At 47.6% G+C, this 18,933-nt stretch overlaps 1 protein-coding gene across 2 annotated transcripts in view; it reads left to right on the top strand.

Annotated features, from left to right (window-relative positions):
- Positions 1–18,933, top strand: part of Prkce (protein kinase C, epsilon) — a 486,882-nt gene that overhangs the window by 291,566 nt on the left and 176,383 nt on the right. For both annotated transcript variants that reach the window (NM_017171.2, XM_039111827.2), the window contains exons 3-5: positions 11,837–11,996; positions 13,672–13,706; positions 14,917–15,002. In NM_017171.2, the coding sequence (NP_058867.2) occupies positions 11,837–11,996; positions 13,672–13,706; positions 14,917–15,002 (281 nt within the window). The remainder of the gene's footprint in view (positions 1–11,836; positions 11,997–13,671; positions 13,707–14,916; positions 15,003–18,933) is intronic.

Here is an 18,933-nt window from a genome sequence, read left to right as displayed (position 1 = left end):
GAACAAAATGAAAGGCAGGAGATATGTGTCACCAGAGCAGAAGATGCCTCAGGGGTAAAGTACAAGTGTGAAGATCTGAATCTGTGTTCACAGAGCCCTACTATAACACATCTTAAATCCCGGTACTCCTATAGCAGGCTGGGGGGAAATAGGAGAGTCCTCAGAAGCTTGTAGGTCCATCTAGCTTGGCAGTGATGAGCATGAGAGACCATCTCAAACAAGGTGACGACCAATACCCGAGACTGTCCTCTGCCCAGCAAATGTGGAAAGAAGTGTGCGTAGTTAAGCAGTGTTTGCCAAACTGAGCTCTTTGATGGTTATCTCCAGTCGGGTTTATGAGGTTCAGCCAGCTCTTGAGAAATCACCATCACTAGAGGTGGCTTTCTGGTGGCTCCAGCCACAGCCTCAGCTGAAAGAGATCGCTTAGCCCCCATCTTGGGGCAGTTCTAACCTGTAGGTCTGAGGAGGGTAACCTCATCATGAGGTGATGGGACTGCAAGCCTTCCTGTTCTGGGGATCTTGGTTATTCTTATCTTGATGTCTGGTATCCTCAGCGTTTAGACAGACAGTCCTTAAATGATTAACCTGTCTACAGGCAGGGTGTAACCCGAAGCTTCAGCTAGTAAAGGAGACAGATACCAAGTGAAAACAGAGATGCCAGGCCTCGGCCTACATTTAGTCACCCTCTGGCCATCTGCAAGCCCAAGGGAGGGATCAGCGGTTGGCGGAATCTCTGGTGCACAGCAGGAGCTCCTCGGGCAGATGTCAAATCTGACTTTCTGTTCACCGGGACTGTTTCCCTTTCGTGTGTGCAGTTTTCTTAGTCAGCCATTTGTTGTGTTCTGTCTGTCCCCTACTCACACTGTGACTCAGCTCCAGAGCAGATGGAAGAAGCTAACCTCGGGGATCCCCTCTGATACCTAGGGACTTCCTACTGGAAGTTCTCAGGGCGCTGTCTCCCTGGAGATGCCCTCAGCTGGATGTGGGGCTTTGGAGTGGTTTCTCTTTACTTAACAAAGACATTGCCAGTGACACCATTGACTCAGGAGACTGTGGACTGCCTATGGCCGAGGCTCCCTGTCCTCAGTTCTGGGCCTGTCCACATACTCTAGGAGCTTGTTGGGGGTATGGAGTCTCAGATTCTTACACCAAACTTGCTGAACAGAAACCCTGAGAAGGAGCACCCATCTGCTTTGATGGGCCTGCAATACTCAAGGTTCAGAAGCATAGGCCTAGTGCTGTGTGTGTGTGTGTATGTGTGTGTGTGTGTGTGTGTGTGTGTGTGTGTGTGTGTGTGTGTGTGTGACATTTGGGTGTCTCTCACATTCCTCCTTCTACTGAGACACATATTTAATTCTAACTAGAGGGTATCACATCAGACTGAATGATGATCTCAGTTACCCCTCTCCCTGTCGGTGACCTTCTCCCATGCAGAAGGAGTTTGGGAACACACACGTTGTCCACTGTGTGTCTCCAGTGATTCTGGCCTGAGAAAGAGTTTGACTCACAGACCATCCCTGACACAACTCCATGATGGTACCAAAAGGGGCGGGATACATGTGTAGGAGACAAACACTTAATGGTGTCCCTACCAATGAAAACTCAATCCCAAGGCAAAAGGCCTCTATGTGCTGTTAGGAATGTCTGAAGGAAAGATAATTCCCCTGGAACCAAGTGAAGCTTTGTCACTATTGAATTGTCCACTTAGTCTTTACTGTGACAACAACCAAAGTATAATGAGCTGTAACACGAGCCTGCACACAGTGGTTCAGTGCAGGTGACTTCCCTCTATGTAGCTGTGCTCTGCAGGATTAAAAGACTGTTAGGCTGGCCTACCTAGTTGAAGCATTCGTGGAAATAGGAGATACCCATAAGGGGTAAATATTAGCTCCAGATACATGGCGGAGACTTGTAGAAGAGAAAAGAAATGCATATTGTTTGAGTAGGATTAAGAAATAACAGGGAGTGGTAACTTCTCGGTGTGCTGCAGCATGAAAGAAATTTCACACTTGGAAACAGTTGCGTGCCAGGAAGCATATGTACTTACTGTGCTATTGTGGGTCCTCCGCGGATTATTAAGTTCTTTAGAAGCACGGATGGCTTTTATTTTGTGGAAAGACATTTCAATCACGTTGAGTGGAAGGCGAAGCTACATAGTAATTTCGAGCCCTAAGTAGATGGATTACAATGTTCTTTACCTATTATCATCAATACTCGGGTGTTTTATTCAATTAACAATGATTGGAACTGCTAATGTGATCGAGGGCGTTAGGGTGGGGATGGGAAAGCAAAGGAGATCTGAAGAGTTCTTTTCCTGACATAGCGAGCCACCTCTCTGAACAGAGAGCAGCAAGCACTTGATGTAGATCTCATCTGCTGGTGAATGTCAAACTGAACAGGAAAGGCTTCAACACGCAGGAAGTTCAAAGAAGAGAGCATGTCTGTGGTCCACTCTGACGAGAAAAGGTTTCATGCAAGAGAGATAGATATATTAAAGGATGGGAATTGCTTCAAGCAGAGAGAGAGAGAGAGAGAGAGAGAGAGAGAGAGAGAGAGAGAGAGAGAGAGAGAGAGAGCCTAGGAAGGGGGGAATCCTGCTGCAATAAGAGGTTGGGAAGGAGCATAAAGCACCAGGACTTCCAAGATGATGCCTGAGGGCACACATAGGAGTGAGGTGGGAGCAGGAGCCCGTCAGGGAAGGAAGCAGGCCTGGAAGCTTCCTGCTGACAGGCTGGACTGCAGTGCTCAGTGGCAGGCTGTTTCTGTGCTTAGGATGGTTGTCCTCAGCAACTCTCCTCATCAGGAGCAGCTCCTGACACAGGTAGACCAAGATGGGAGTGGGCCCTCCTTCCTTTGCTGTCCTACAACCTCTTCCTCCTCCTCTTCCTCCTTCTCCTCCTTTTTCCTCCCCTTCCTCTCCCTCCCCTCCTTCCTCCTTCCTCCTCCCTCCTTCCTCCTTCCTCCTTCCTCCTTCCTCCTTCCTCCTTCCTCCTTCCTCCTTCCTCCTTCCTCCTTCCTCCTTCCTCCTCCTCCTCCCCCCTCCTCCTCCTCCCTCCTCTTCCTCCTCCTCCTCCTCCTCCTCCTCCTCCTCCTCCTCCTCCTCCTCCTCCTCCTCCTCCTCCTCTTCTTCTTCTTCTTCTTCTTCTTCTTCTTCTTCTTCTTCTTCTTCTTCTTCTTCTTCTTCTTCTTCTTCTAAATGGAACATTGACTTACGTACAGTAAATTCATCCTTCCCAGAAAGTTAGTTCTGTGTTTTGACAAACATGTTCCATGCAGTCATGGAAGCTACCACAAAACATGGAATACTTTGAGCACCCCCAAAGTCACCCCTTTGTCTTTTCCTTTTCATGGTCAAACCCTCTCTCTGCCCACCATCAGCAACTGGTGGGCTTCCAATGCCTGTAACTTTACTTCCTCCAGAATCTCACTTACGTGGAACTGTATGTCTCTACGTGGCCTTTTGACGCCCCCACGTCAGCATCTGAGAGTGGCCCACACTTTAGTTTCTTCCCTTCTGTTGTGCTGGGTGGAATTCCAACGCTCGAGTGGACATCAGTCCTTCACTGAGGTTCAGTCGGTCTTGCTGATTCAGGTTTATAAGAAACTTTCCAAAGTGAAAAGGAGCGATTTTATTCCAGTGAGCAGCAAAGAAGCAGACGAGAATCAGCCCCCGAGAACTTCTGGTCAGTGACATGTCCAGTTTCGCTGGTTCTTACACAGAGACCAACCAGACTCCTCCTCCGACACAGATAAGGCACCCAGAGCCTTGGTGGAAGAGGAGCAGGGTCACCCTGCCCTCCTGGGAGACCATAGGGGGACAGCATGCAGAAGGGGAGACACCACCTCCTTTCCTCAGGCAGGAGATTTGAAAGAAGAAAAGGATGAGCTCCTGTGGCTTTAACCCCTCACTTACAATGCTACAGAAAAGGAACTGGATCTGCACTTCCCTAACCAGGCGCTAGCAGCAGGGGATACCGGGGAATGTGGCATGTGGAACAGAAATGACAACGTCAATCCTTGGAGCCTCAGGACTGAGAGGGCTGGAGAAGGGCAGACTGCGGTCAAGCGTCCCTGTCATCCGCTAGTCTGACAGGCTGCCATGGTGCCTGTGTATCCCTGAGCTGGATTTGCTGTGTGACAGTGCTGGAAGGCGAGGTCCTCTGCTCAGTGAAGCAACAATGACCCTCACTTCTCTCTACTCGTTGCTTCTCTTCCCCCGCAACCCTTTGTCAAACCGTGATTCTGTTGCTTTTATTTTCTTCCTTTAATCTTCCGACTTCTAAGACTGCTTTTCCTTGGTGGGTCGGACAATAAATCGCACCCTGTCCACCTCCTACGAGCCCTGCCCTGCCTCCACAAAGTTTTGAAGAGGCCATGATGGTTTTTACTTGTTTTTTAATTGTGGGTAGGATGAGGGTGGGGAAGACAGTTTCGTCGTTTTCTCTCAGGCTAGCCTTGAGCTCACACTGATCCCCCTGTCTCAGGTCATGTGCCATTACACTCGATGATGACTTCTTGATTTTAAAATTAGAGTTCAAAATCGCCTTAGCAAAGAAATAACCCAATGGAAACCGAAAAGTTAATTCTGTGTGGTTTGGGGAGTTGGGCAGGCAGTTAATTTTAAAAGGTTCTGTGAATGCACAGGGAGGCAGAAAGGGGCTAACCCACGTGAGAGAGGGAGTGAGTTCTAGCTGTATGTCAGCCTTCTCTGAACTCTGCCTGTTGCAGCAGGAACCTTGGACTAGCTGGCGTTGACAGCATGGGGCATGAGGCTTGTAGCGAAGTAGGTGACCTTGAAACTCTTTGGGCTGTAGTGCCGATGGCTTTGAAAGGCTCGGGAGTTATTTGAGAAGGGACCAGAAGGCTGGGCCTATTTCTTCCCACAACTGCCAACTAAACCCTGGGAGCAAGTAGACACCCAGTAGAGACTTGCAGCACTGCGTCCCTCCGGTGGGCCTTATCACCGCATTTTGAGAATGGGGGCAGAGGACAGGCTGGCCCTGTGTGCACAGCCTCCACAGTGCTCAGGTATGCAGCCTGAGATGAGCCTCTGTGGCTCACCCTGGACTGACTGGCACACCGGGGGTTGGATCCCTTCCCTTGGCAGGTGTCCAACTTGGTCAATTTCCCAGGAGAGCCTGGGGATGTTTTATTCTGTGTATCCCTCCTGGATACCAAGAATTAATTCCCCTGTGACTCTGGCATGTACTTCAACAGGTAAAGGGATGAGTGCGGACAGAAGGCAAGCCAACATCCTGCCTGAGTGAACATTCTTTCTGAGACTTAGCACTAGTCACAGTGCACGTGGGCCTAGCAACCTCAGGTAGCCAGGTGGCGCTGGGGTATGTCTGCCTCATTTCCCCGCTGTCCAGCAATCACTTGCTTTGCCTCAGTTTACACCAGTGTCCTAACCCTCTGCTCCATCCACACCCGGCGTCTTCATGCTCTGGGGAGCATACACCAGCTACAGTTTTGGCCCGTGACTCTTCTGTGAGCACAGCAGAGCTTGCTCAGAGAGGAAGATGGAAAGGGTTTATATTAAACTCTAGATGCTAATCTCGAGATGCCACCAGCACTCTTCCAATTCGATTACACACTTGATGAAACATGCAGGCCCTCCCAAGCCTCATCTCGGACCTACTGATGAGCGCTGTGACTCTGGGGAGACACACATCGAACTATCCCTCCGGAGAAACCAATTGCTGCTTCCTCTTTCCTGTTTTGAACACGAAGGTTTTTTTTTAATGTATTGTGCGAGTACAATACACAGGGCATATTCTTTGGCGCCACATAAATATTTACCTAATATTTAAAGCTCACTGTCATAAGTATTTGTTCACTTGAAAACAGTCACACCCACTTTCCTCATGGGAAATAAGAGGTACCTCTGCTTTCGAATCCCTCGGGATTTCACTTTGTCTGGTTGCTTTTTTCCTTCCCGTTGGCATTGCCAGTCAAGTGCCCAGACCAGGGAACTATGGAACGGCAAGCTTAAATGAACTCCCAGAGGTTGAGCATTCCCAGGCCCCAGCGTGACTAACACCTGACCGTGTAACTTAATGAAGTTTTATTTAGCTCAGAGTTTAAAACGAAACTCGCTCTAACGGTGAGAAGGCTCTAACCACGAGAAGGCATGGTGGTTGGCAGCGTGAGCTGGTTACATTGTATCCTAGAGTCAAGGTTGAATGTCTGTGCTTAGATTCACAGCTCCTTTTTGTTTAGTCTTGTAGCCCTGCCCATGGGGTGGTGTCATCTATGCTCCAGGTGGGTCCTTCCACCTCAGTTAGACTTCGCCAGAGACCTGCTCACAGCCACATCTAGCAATGTGTCCCTAGGTGACTCCAGACCCCGTGGGATTAATATGATTAGGAATCACAGCACTGTTTCTTCCAGACCAGTGTTTGAGATGGCCATGGCTTCTCTCTCCCTTGATAGATTAAAAAACAAAACAATGCAAAACAAACCCAGGAACTGAGATTAGCGACGTGTGCAAAAATTTCCAGTTTGCAACAAAGGCAAAAAATTATCCTATCCCCCTGACACCCACTTCAACTATCTTGCAAAATGGGGAGCCAGTAAGCTGAGCTCGGAAAGAAACCCCTACAACCTGCTTGAAGAACTGCCCCTGTGTGCCTCAGGGCTAATCCTGCATTGAGCAATGACGATAGCACCCAGCAGTGGCCAGTGCACCTGTTGGTTCTGATCCTGGCAAGAGTCAACCCTCGAATGTGACAGTCCCTCCCACACACAGCCTAGAAACACCCAAGAATCCACAGCCTGACACCAGCGAGAATTTCCTGCTGGGTTTCCGGCAAGTGAAAAACTGTCTCTAGAGGATGAATGTAGAGGTGCCCGTGACCTCACACAAGAGGCGACGTTCGCTTCTGGCTGCTTTTGTGTGGAAAGAGAGAGGACAGTGAAGCTGCTGAAGATGCGAATACCTCAGTGACCCACTTGCCAGCAAGAAGAGTGCAGCGTTGGTGGCAGGCCAGTCACTTCGAGAGTCTCCAAGCATTCCTGAAGTCCATGAGGAAAGGACACCCCTCCCACCATGGAGAAGGGGGCTGACTAATTTAGATGCAGACTAGTGACTCCGCAGTATAGAATCCCCCTTGTCCTTTGTATCTGCCTGTTTGCAGCCTCTCCTAGACGGCTCTCCATGTTGAGGCTGCTTAATATCTACTGGTGTAAAAGGTACCAGGAGTTTGAAGTTTATGAACTAGTTGGAATAATTAGAAGGCATGCCTGGAATTTTTGGGGTTTGGGGTTACTGACAACATCCTCACTGCTCAGCCTGTGCTTTTGTGGGTTCTCTTTCTGTCAGACCAATCAGGCTCTCTGTTTCTACAGAAAGTTTCACCAACTGATCATACTAAGTGCTAGCCTTTCCTAACTTTTGGGGACCCTTTCTTCTGTCTGGCAGATGAAGTCATAAGTGAGACGTCTGAGAACTGCCGGGGTCCTCTAGGCAAACAAGGGGTCACCCCAGCTGAGTGTGGTAGGGTGCAGTGTGTCCAGAGACAGGGGGAACATCCTTCAGCCAGCTAGAGGTGTTAAGGGACACCTTGAGCAACTTGTCAGTTTCCCAGGCTTGGAGTCTGAGGATTTTTTTTTTATTCTGTCTGTCCCTCCTGAACTTAAAGACTTTTCCTGTTTACCAGAAATTCCATAGTGACTCTGGCAGGTAAGTGAACAGGTAAAGGGAGAAAGTCGACTTCCTGCTTGAGTTTGCCCTCTTGTGGCCAGGTCTAGTAGTGCACACATCGTGGAAGTGAAGGCTAGACTTTCTAGCATTCAAGGCCAGTCTGGTACAGAGCAAATTCTAGAGTGGCCATAGCAAGACCCTACATATGATTGAGTGAGTGGATGGAGCAAAGGACAGATAAATGAATAGATATGAAATGTGTTCTCTCTCCTACTCTCCAGGGCTCCTCTGTTCATGGCAGGGAGGCATCAAAACACTAGGGAGCCAGTGCCTTACTTGGTGATTTAGGCATAGGGAAAAAACCCCTTTGGCAAGGGAACCAGAGAACAGTTTTTGAAAAAGACTATGCAACTGTTCTAGCATGGTATCGTTCTTTGTTGTTACTCCGAGCCTATTGGTTGATATGGGATCAGGTTGTAGTACGAACACGCTATACATTTCCCAGGTTACTCTGGTGTCTGCACATAGGTTTTAACTGCTTTGTTGACTAATCTAGCCATGTAGTGAGAACATCTGTAGTTCGAGATTATATAGATCTCTTTGTGACTCTGTTCATGTTTGCTATCTGTTATAATATTGCTTTCTGGAAATGTGTGTCATGTGCCGTTTTCTCTAGCAGTGAATGAATAAATCAGTTTCCTCATAGCGTGCCGGTAACAATAACATCATGGGGAGACAAAGCTGTGACTTTGTTAGGTGCTGAGTGGTACATCCATGGTATGTCAATAATGTTCGGTTTTACACGTTAAAATTCCTAATAAGAGTGTACATTTTACATTTCTCCTACAAATATTTTTACGTTAACATTTTTGAGAATTTCATACGTGAGTGCTATCTTATATTATCACGTCACATCCCCCTTCTCTCCATTCCAGATCCTTTCATGCCTCCTCCCTACTGCCTTTCAAATGTGTGACCTCTTCTTCTTTAATTTTTAATACTACACAGAGAGAGAGACAGAGAGAGAGAGAGAGAGAGAGAGAGAGAGAGAGAGAGAGAGAGAGAGAGAGAGGAGAGGGAGAGGGAGAGGGAGAGGGAGAGGGAGAGGGAGAGGAAGAGGGAGAGATCACACCATCATAATTTCTTCTTCTCTTCACTGCCTCTTCTCAATCTCTCCCTCTCGATGGATAGATCGATGGATAGAAGGATGGATGGATGGATAGAGAAAGAGAGAGATAGGGAGATAGATAGATAGATAGATAGATAGATAGATAGATAGATAGATAGATAGATAGATGATAAAGAGGGGGGGAAGCCAGAGAGGAAACAGAGGCAGAGACAGAGGTAGAGACAGTGTCCCTGTGGTCTTTTCCACACACCCTCCCCTCTGGTTAATTCTCCACCCCTGCTCCCTTTCTCCATCTTCACACTTTGCTCTTGGCTTAAACTTCCCCCTCAAGGGCCGCTCTCCTTCAGTACTGCCCGTGTCCCACCATTCCCCACCCCAGAAGGCGCCTCCCAACTGCAGTGACCTCTTTCTAGTTTCCTGGTTTCTCCAAGGACTCCTGGCTGACCGCACAGAAGGAGACAGCTTTCACTTTAGCTCATTCTGACCTTGAGTCTCCAGCCATGCTCTTGTGGTGTGTGGATTACATGTCTGAGCCTCCACGGCCTCTTACTTCCCCATACATTTGACATAAAATGTAACTTAGAAGGCAGATGTGCTCAAGGGCTGACGTAGTAGATATCTCCCAGCCAGTTCCATCCAGACGGACCCCGTGTGCAGGAGTGACCCTCTATGGTGTTCCTGACCTGTGCAGATGCCTCCTGCTTGCCTGCCTTCACAGCTTTGTACAACTCCCCACCAGCATCCACCGCCCCTCCCAGAGGGGTGAAAATAAATACAGTTGACTTCATCGGTGCCATATTGCTCCTCTAAGTCAGAGTGAACAGGGTTTGGAACATTTGATTGAGCTCCCGGGCATCCGCAGGAAACTAAGCCATGTGCTCTCAGGGAAGGCTGGCCCACAGTTATGGCAGAACCCCTTTGAGAAAATTAGACTAGACTTCTCGACATTTTAACTGCAAACAGTTTTCCAGGATGCAAACAGCTGATCAATGTGCTAGGAGCTGGTTTATGGGTCTGCGGTGAGTCTTATGAAAGAAGTAAAGGGGCTCGTTTTGGTTTTTCCAAAAGAAGCCATGATGCCATGGTCAGGGTTAGATTTTTGTAGATCTCGTTTATAATGAGGAATTCCTCTCTACTGGGTTGGATTTTCAGTTGCTTACTTTCTTCTTATGAGAACTAGGGAATGCTCAGGGCTAGTGACATGCCTCTGTGAGTACAGGAGCCGGCTGACAGCTGAGTTCTGTCCTCAGGACCCACGTGGTGGCAGGAGAGAACCAACTCCTGACAGCTGTCCTCTAATCTCCACGTGCACCCGTGACTGTGCCTGCACATGCATGCACACATGCTTATACATGTAGATGGGAGGTGCGTGTATACATGATCATACATGCAGATTCGGGGTGCGTGTATACACGTTCATACATGTAGATGCGAGGTGCATGTATACATGTTCATACATGCAGATGCGAGGTGGGTGTATACATGATCATAGATGCACATGTGCAGGAAGAGATCTGTTCACTCACCAGAGGTGTTCCTGTGAGATCGTGCATGCTCAGGGTAGAAAATGATGGACTCTCTATACTCAGAAGGGAGCCAGCATTATCAATAGCCACGAGTTAAAAAGAAATCCCAGGTGAGCTGAAGACCAGGAAATAAAACGCCGACAGGCAGATCTTCACCATCTCTGTATGTGTGTGTGTGTGTGTGTGTGTGTGTGTGTGTGTGTGTGAGTGTGTGTGTATGTGTGTGAGTGTGTGTATGTATGAGTGTGTGTGAGTGTGTGTGTGAGTGTGTGTGTGTGAGTGTGTGTGTATGTGTCTGTGTGTGTGAGTGTAGGTGTGTGAGTGTGTGTGAGTTTGTATGTGTGTCTGAGTGTGTGTATGTGTCTGTGTGTGTGAGTGTGTGTGAGTGTAGGTGTGTGAGTGTGTGTGAGTGTAGGTGTGTGAGTGTGTGTGTGTGTGTCTGAGTGTGTGTATGTGTCTGTGTGTGTGAGTGTGTGTATGTGTGTGAGTGTGTGTGTATGTGTCTATGTGTATGTGTCTGTGTGAGTGTATGTGTGTAAGTGTGTGTGAGTGTGTGTATGTGTGTGAGTGTGTGAGTGTGTGAGTGTGTGTGAGTGTGTGTGAGTGTGTGTATGTGTGTGTGTGTGCACGTGCGTGCGTGCGTGTGAGTATGTGTGAGTGTGTGTGTGCGTGTGTGAGTGTGTGAGTGTGTGTGAGTGTGTGTATGTGTGAGTGAGTGTGTGTGTGCCTGTGTGAGTGTGTGTGAGTGTGTGTGAGTGTGTGTGAGTGTGTGTGAGTGTGTGTATGTGTGTGAGTGTGTGTGAGTGTGTGTGAGTGTGTGTGCGTGTGTGTGAGTGTGTGTGAGTGTGTGTGTGTGTGTGTGTGTGTGTGTGTGTGTGTGTTCTGCAGCTCCCAGGCTGCCCGGGTGCTGCAGTGCTCTCAGTGCACCCCTGGTTCCCTGGAACAGTTCTCTCTGTCTTCAGTGACCCCATTAGAGGCTCTTGGTTCCGTGCTTCTGATCTTTGGAGGTGATCTCTGCCTTCTGTGTTATCCCTTCCTCCTCCTTTTGACCTTTGAGAAAGGTCTCTTGCTCTAATCTGAGTATGAGGGAGAAAGAAGTTAGACTTATTAGATTCTACTCAGAACAGGTAACAAGTGAATCCTGGTGTTCCTAGCAGCCACCCCATGTGGGCTCCCGTTTATTGAGAGAGATGCCAGTGTGGTGAAGGGGTCTGACCCTCTTGTCCAAGCTCACACCACTTCAAAGTTTGCTAAGATTGGAATGTTAGACATTTTGACCCCCTGGACCCTCGGACTGTGTAGGTTGAGCAAAGAGAGTGGCAGCAGCGTGGTTTGGAATGGACCTAAAGGACGCAGGTAGACGTCACACGATGTACATGAATTCCGGCTCTCCCCACCCGGGAGGCTCACTTCCTTCGTCGGATCACAGAGACTCCTCAGACCAGCAAATCCCCCCACGTAACCCACCTATGCCCAAAGGTCAGTGTTGGGGTGCACTAACACCACTGTTCTCCTCTCTGCTTATGTCTTCTGCAGCCCCTAAAGACAATGAAGAACGAGTGTTTAGGGAGCGGATGCGGCCAAGGAAGCGCCAAGGGGCTGTCAGGCGCAGGGTCCACCAGGTCAATGGCCACAAGTTCATGGCCACCTACTTGCGGCAGCCCACCTACTGCTCCCACTGTAGGGATTTCATCTGGTAAGTCCCAGGAGGAGGGGGCATTAGGCATGGGGTGGGAGACAAGGACCATCAGTCAAAAGTGCTGATGTGAGTGAGGGAAAGAAGCTTTAATCCCGGCATGGTGGTGCATGCCTTTGATCCCAGGACCCCAGAGGCAGAAGCAGGCCCATCTCTGAGTTCAAAGTCAGCCTGGTCTACATAGCAGGTCCAGGTCAGCCAGAGCTACACAGTAAGTCCCGAGTGGGAGTTGAGGGGGGTGAGGAAGGGAGAGGGAGAGAAAGAGGGAGAGGGAGAGGGAGAGGGGGAGGGGGAGAGAGAGGGAGAGGGAGAGGGGGAGGGAGAGGGGGAGGGAGAGAGAGAGGGAGAGAGAGAGGGAGAGGGAAAGGGAGAGGGAAATTGTCCCATGAAAGCAAATAATGAATGAAATAATGTACTTCTAGGCAGAAGCATCATATTTTAATTTGAGACAAAGGAGAGATTTCTCTAATAAAAGTCCAAGTATGCTGTATATTAACTTTAGGAGCTCCATCTATAGTAATTTCATCATCTTTTTTTTTAGAACTCTGATTTTTAAGGTTCAAATGACAGACCTCAATAAGGAAAGAGTATCGCTTCCCTTGTCTTATCATAGTGTGAAACCGTCAAGAGCCTTCAAATTCCTGATAATAACAATAATGGTTTTCCTTAATAAAGCAGCTGGTGTGAGGGATGAACTTTAAAACTTCCAATAGATTTGGATTCTGGTTTTTAAAAATGAATTTTACTTGTATATATTAAAAAGCAAAGTGGAAACAGACTTTCTGGCATATTCTCTGAGTGTAGCCCTGGCTTCCTGGAACTGTAGACCAGGCTGGCTTTGAACTCAGAGATCAGCCCGCTTGTGCCTCTGGGCTCCTGGGATCAGTGTTTGCACCACCATGTCCAGGAGAAGGTGAGTGAATGGCTGGGCTTACAGGTTGCCTCTTCTCTCAGCCTGTTGGGAATGGTCCAAATGACATGTCACTCCTTCTTCTGGGGTGAGGACTCTAGGGAGCTTGTTAGCATGTTCTGTTCACGTATGCAAACAAAGGAGTCCCAGTGTGAAGCCAGCAGACGTGTGAGCGTGAGCTTTAGGTACAGCAAGGGAGGGATGTGGCCGCGTAGATTGGGCTATGCTGTTCACAGTCTCACTCACCGTGCCAGGGGAACCCTGCTGTGACTGTGGAAGGAACCTTTTCGATGGTTGAGTGAGCCCTTCGTCCTAACTATAGACTGCCATAATTCTTGACAGACTTCGATATGCCCAGGGTGTATGTCAGCCAGTGGCAGGCCTTGTCTACCACCACAGAGCCCTCTCTGGGCATGCTCTGGTGCTAGGATTGGGGGAATCACCTTCTCACCCATCACGTGGAGAGTGTTTTAGTTGACTGGCTTCTGTCCATAGCAAGGGGGTTTACTTGTGACTTTCTAGAACATTGCTACCCCAATTGGTATGAGTGTTTGTACAGAAAACCAAATCTCGTTTCAGGCAGGCCCTGTGCCTGCTCCAAAGTGAGGGACCTTCTGGAAGGTGTTCTTAATCCTCCAAGTGGTAGTGAAATTACCCCACTGAGCAGACTCCACAGGACTGAGCACAGCATGGATGGTGGCCAGAATTGGGTAGCTTTGTGGGTTTATCTTTTGACCTAGTAAAATCCTATCTTCTTCCTTTCAGGGGTGTCATAGGAAAACAGGGATATCAATGTCAAGGTAAGAGGTATTTTATGAACTTAGCCTTTGGAACCCAGGGTTGGTTTGAGATTATAATCACTTCTGGAAGGTGCATGCTAGATTGGAAACATAGCAAGTCTTTATCCGGTTCCACTGTCCATATTCTTCAAGGAGTATGGTCTCTCTTCTTGGTCACTGCCTGGCTATCACTCTTATGCATGTATGACACATACCAACGAAGTCCTGCCTATCTCCCGGCATCCCAGTAAATGTCCCCCTCATCCCCACGGCATCTTGGCCACAGTGGTAGAAGGCGGCTGTACTTTGATTCCCCTGCCTTCCCCTGTAGATTAACACTTGAATAGAAGCTCACTGGAGTCTCCTGTCTTGTTTGGGTCTCTTGCCTTCTCGCTCCTCCTTCCCAGGCTCTCTGAAAGGGGCTCTCTCACAAGTTGTTGGTAGCTCTGGGTGGTTCTTGCTGAATGTGTCCATGATTTCTACTGTGGGATCATTATTAAACACAGCTTCCTTGACATGTGTTCCTCTAGCTAATTGGCTGCAGTAGACAAGGTCAGGTTGCACAGGAAGGTAGAAATGAGGTGCAGTCGTGTCCAGACTCCTCCCAAGTGAGAACTGAGAAGCCAGGCTGTCCCTTCTGGCCTTGAATTTGGTTCTGCTAATGGCTGGTATGGTTTGTGAAAGTGTACATGCACACAGTTACCTCCTTAACCACAGAGGAGCCACACTGCCCCGGGACCCTGCAGACAGAGCTGTAGGCCACACTTTGTGGACTTACTAAATTCGATGGGAACTTTAAAGTTTAGCACATGATGATGGTCATAAAGCAGATTACTTTTTAAAGCCCAAGAACTCGTGTATTATAAGCTCCTTGTGTCGTGGCTCTGTGTGGGTATTGGAGGACAGCACAGAACCTTTAATAGCGAGGGCTCCGTGGAGAGCAGGGTGGAGGGTGAGCCCTGACCTTGGCCAAGCAGCAGAAGGACTGAGCACCTTTCTAAAAGCCCCCAGCACCCTTTGAGCATCGCTTTCATCCTTCCGCACTCAGCTCCTAGTGGCAGAATATTTTTGAAACATTGCATTAAAGGCTTGAGGAGGGGATTCGATTAGGTTAGGACGTTGTCGGAAAGGGCACAGCTCTGGTCGTGTGCCAGACCTGATTAAGTCTTGGGGTGGGATCTTGCGGGGTCCCACTCATCACTCAAGCTTCTTCTGTTTTTATCGTTGGCAGTTTGTACCTGCGTCGTCCACAAACGATGCCATGAGCTCATTATTACGAAGTGCGCTGGGCTAAAGAAACAGGAAACCCCTGACGAGGTAAATATTTACAACACTGGAATTCTGTGCCCTCTTCCTTACTGGCCCCTCCCTTGTCCGCCCCTGATGTGATCCCCAAGAGAGTCTTATCTCTCTGAGCTCCTGCAGTTGTCTTCATTGTGTTCAGCAAAAACGAAGGGAGTTGGCCACTGCCTGTTGGCTTGAAGCACCATCGATGGCATGAGCACAGCACTTAGTTCTATCCAAGAGAAGCAAAGCAGGAGCCTAGAGCTGAAGATCGTGAGGGAAATGTGACGATCCTATCTCTATCTATCATCTATCTATCTTTATCTGTCTGTCTGTCTATCTATCTATCTATCATCTATCTATCTTTATCTATCTGTCTATCTATCTATCATCTATCTATCTTTATCTATCTCTCTGTCTATCTATCTATCTATCTATCTATCATCTATCTGTCTTTATCTGTCTGTCTGTCTATCTATCTATCTATCTATCTATCTATCTATCTATCTATCTGTCTATCATCTATCTGTCTTTATCTGTCTATCTATCAGTCATCTGTCTATCTATCTATCATCTATCTGTCTATCTATGTATCTATGTATGTATGTATCTATCTATCTATCTGCTCTATCTATCATCTATCTATCTATCTATCATCTATGTCTTTATCTGTCTATCTGTCTATTTATAACCTATGTCTTTATCTATCTGTCTGTCTATGTCTGTCTGTCTATCTGTCTATTTATAACCTATGTCTTTATCTGTCTGTCTATGTCTGTCTGTCTATCTATCTATCAATCATCTATGTCTTTATCTGTCTGTCTGCCTATCTATCTATCTATCTATCTATCTGTTTATCTATCTGTCTGTCTTTATCTATCTATCATCTATCTATCTATCTATCTATCTATCTTTCTATCTATCATCTATCTGTCTTTATCTATCTGTCTATCTATCTATCAATCATCTGTCTATCTATCATCTATCTGTCTATCTATGTATCTATGTATGTATGTATCTATCTATCTATCTGCTTTATCTATCTATCTATCTATCATCTATGTCTTTATCTGTCTGTCTATCTGTCTATTTATAACCTATGTCTTTATCTGTCTGTCTATGTCTGTCTGTCTATCTATCTATCAATCATCTATGTCTTTATCTGTCTGTCTGCCTATCTATCTATCTATCTGTTTATCTATCTGTCTGTCTTTATCTATCTATCATCTATCTATCTATCTATCTATCTATCTATCTATCTATCTATCTATCTATCATCTACCTCCCTATCTCCTATCTATCTGTCTGTCTGTCTATCTATCTATCTATCTATCTATCTATCTATCTATCTATCTATAAGACAGGGTCTCTGTGGAGCGCCAGCTGTCCTGGAACCCATTGCATAGACCACACCAGTCTCTCTTAGAAATCTACTCACCTCTGCCTCCGTGCTAGGGTTAAAGGCACTGGCTTTGAAATGGAGTCTTATTCACTATCTCATGGGAACACTGAAATGGCCCCATGATAAGTTCACCTGCAGGCAATAATCAACACACAACAGGAGCCGAACCTTAAAGCGGTTTTGGGAACCAGAGTTGAGCGAATAGCCCAACAGTACTTAGGAGAGAGAGATTAGAACAGTGTCACCGAACACTTGCTGTGCCTGGCTCAGAAGCACAAACCATTTAAGGCCGTAGCCGGTATCACTGCCACCATCTTAGCAGAGAGCCTGGGAGCACCAAAGTGGTCACAAAACTTGCCCAAGGCACAGCTACTGTGAAAGAGCTAGCTGCATTCAGATCCAGGCGGTCTGGTCTGTCTTAGAGCCTGAGCCTTGGCTCCCTGTCTCTTAGCTTAGAAACCAGGGTCAGATTTGCTTTAAGGAAACCTCTAGAGCTATGAGAATGTGGAATTCCACATGGGAGCCGGGTTTCCCCTAAGACTCAGGATCAGTGGTTGTCAACCTTCCGAAGGCTGTGACTGTTTAGTATGTTCCTCATGCTGTGGTGACCCCCAAACATGAAATTCCTTTTGTTGCTACTTCATAACTGTAATCTCGCCACTGTTGCTAATTGTAATGTAAATATCTGTTTTCCAGTGGTCTCAGGTGACCTATATAAAAGGGTATTTAGAACTCCCCTGTCCCCCTGGGGGTCGAGACCCACAGATTGAGAAGCGCTAATCCAGACAGCAGTCCCAGTAGTAGGCTTCCTGAGGGAGAAGCAGGCGTACCAATGAGTACAGACGTCATCTGGGCCCAGAACGTGAATTTCAGAGGTGTGCGTCCAATAACTCCCAGTTCACTAAGTACCGCATAGACATAAGTCACTAGGATCAGGTCAGAGGAAGCCCAGGAGGACCAGACACTCGGCTTTAGAGTAAAGTGAGCATATAATCGGAGTCCCCAGGTGACGGACAGACTCCTTCTACCTACTTCCTAAAAAGTGTCAGCCAAGTAGGAATTTTTCATCCAGGACCCTTCTCGTCCTTGAGTCTCCTCTTGCTTCTGTGTTGCCTCTGAAAGCAAGGAGCAAGGCTGCGACCGAGCCTTGTGTGCTCCTGAGGATAAACTGAGGCCTGATCCCCACAGCTGTGTACATCGTGAGTTCAAGGCCAGTCTGGGATATGTGAGACCCAGTCTCAAGGAAGGAGAAACAGTACGCCCCAGCAGCTGTCTCACCTGACCCTTGACCTCAGAGCATAACCTGCAGTACATGGTTACTGTCCTTGCCTTCACATGAGGATAGAGAGGGAGATAGCGTGCTTTACGGCCTGACTTCCTTCCCGTGGACATTCCGTTGACTAGGCACTTCCTGCGTGGCAGGCATTGTGCCTGTCCAGTGGAAGCAAAGAACATGTAAACCCTGACTCCATGTTCTCACAGGTCTCATCGCCTGGGAACCTTAGTTTTCTGATGCTCTCCTTCACTTTGTGGAAGGGCCATGTCCCATAATGCTCTGGGTTTTGAATAGTTCGGAGGTGAGATCAGAAGCACACAGTTACCGCTCAATTTGGCACCAGATGCTTCCTTCTATCTTTCCTGACAGATTGAGCGGTCATCTCTCCAGCAAGGCTTGCTCTTAAATGTGGCCTATGTACCCAGAGACAAATGGTCAGGGTCTCAAGAATGGTAGGGTTGATGGCCATCCTGGTGTCCCCACCACAGCCCCTGTGCTTCTGTTATCACTGAGTACTTTTTGTTGGGTGACTAGTCTTTAATTCATTCCTTTGAGTCACTAGCTCAATGTAGATACACACATCTACACAATACCACAAACACTTGCTTCATTTCCAACGTCCTCTATTCAAAAACACTCTACTTTAATAGTGAGTCTGAGGCCAGCTTGGGCTCCGTAGAAAGACTCCATCTCAAACAAAAGCAAGCAGAAGTGTTCTGACGATGGCGGGCGCCTTGCGTGCTTTCTTTCCCACCATGAGCACTTGGCCAGTTGTATGTCGGTGTGAGTCTGTGTACTCCTTGTTGGCGAAGTAAATGGGAACAGGTCTTCCTGTCACCTTGGCTTTTGTTTGTTTTTGGATCTTGCAATTCTCCCTATTTACACACACATACCCCCATGGGCATGTCGTGTGTGTGTGTGTGTGTGTGTGTGTGTGTGTGTGTGTGTGTGCGTGTGTGTGTGTGTGTGTGTGTGTGGTGTGTGTGTTGTCTTGGTGTTTGCTTCTCCATATGACTCTGGCGTGTTCTTGTATGTCTCTTGACACCTCATTATCTCCTCGCTGTTCTGATACCTTGGAATCTTTGTTGATCCCAGCTGAGATTCATACAGCTGTCTCCAACCCCATAATGGCCTCCCTGACCTAGGGAAACTTCCTGACCTCTTCACCTTAGTCCGCCATTCATACCTTTATTAAATTATTCCTGGTAGGTTAGCCTCTCTTCTCATATTTATCTATCATATCTTCAGAACTGCAGGAATAGAGTGGACAGTGACCTCATCCAGTC

This window comes from Rattus norvegicus, chromosome 6 (genome assembly GCF_036323735.1).
Source record: "Rattus norvegicus strain BN/NHsdMcwi chromosome 6, GRCr8, whole genome shotgun sequence".
NCBI classification, from domain to species: Eukaryota; Metazoa; Chordata; class Mammalia; order Rodentia; family Muridae; genus Rattus; species Rattus norvegicus.
This window is presented reverse-complemented; position numbering and strand designations above follow the sequence as displayed.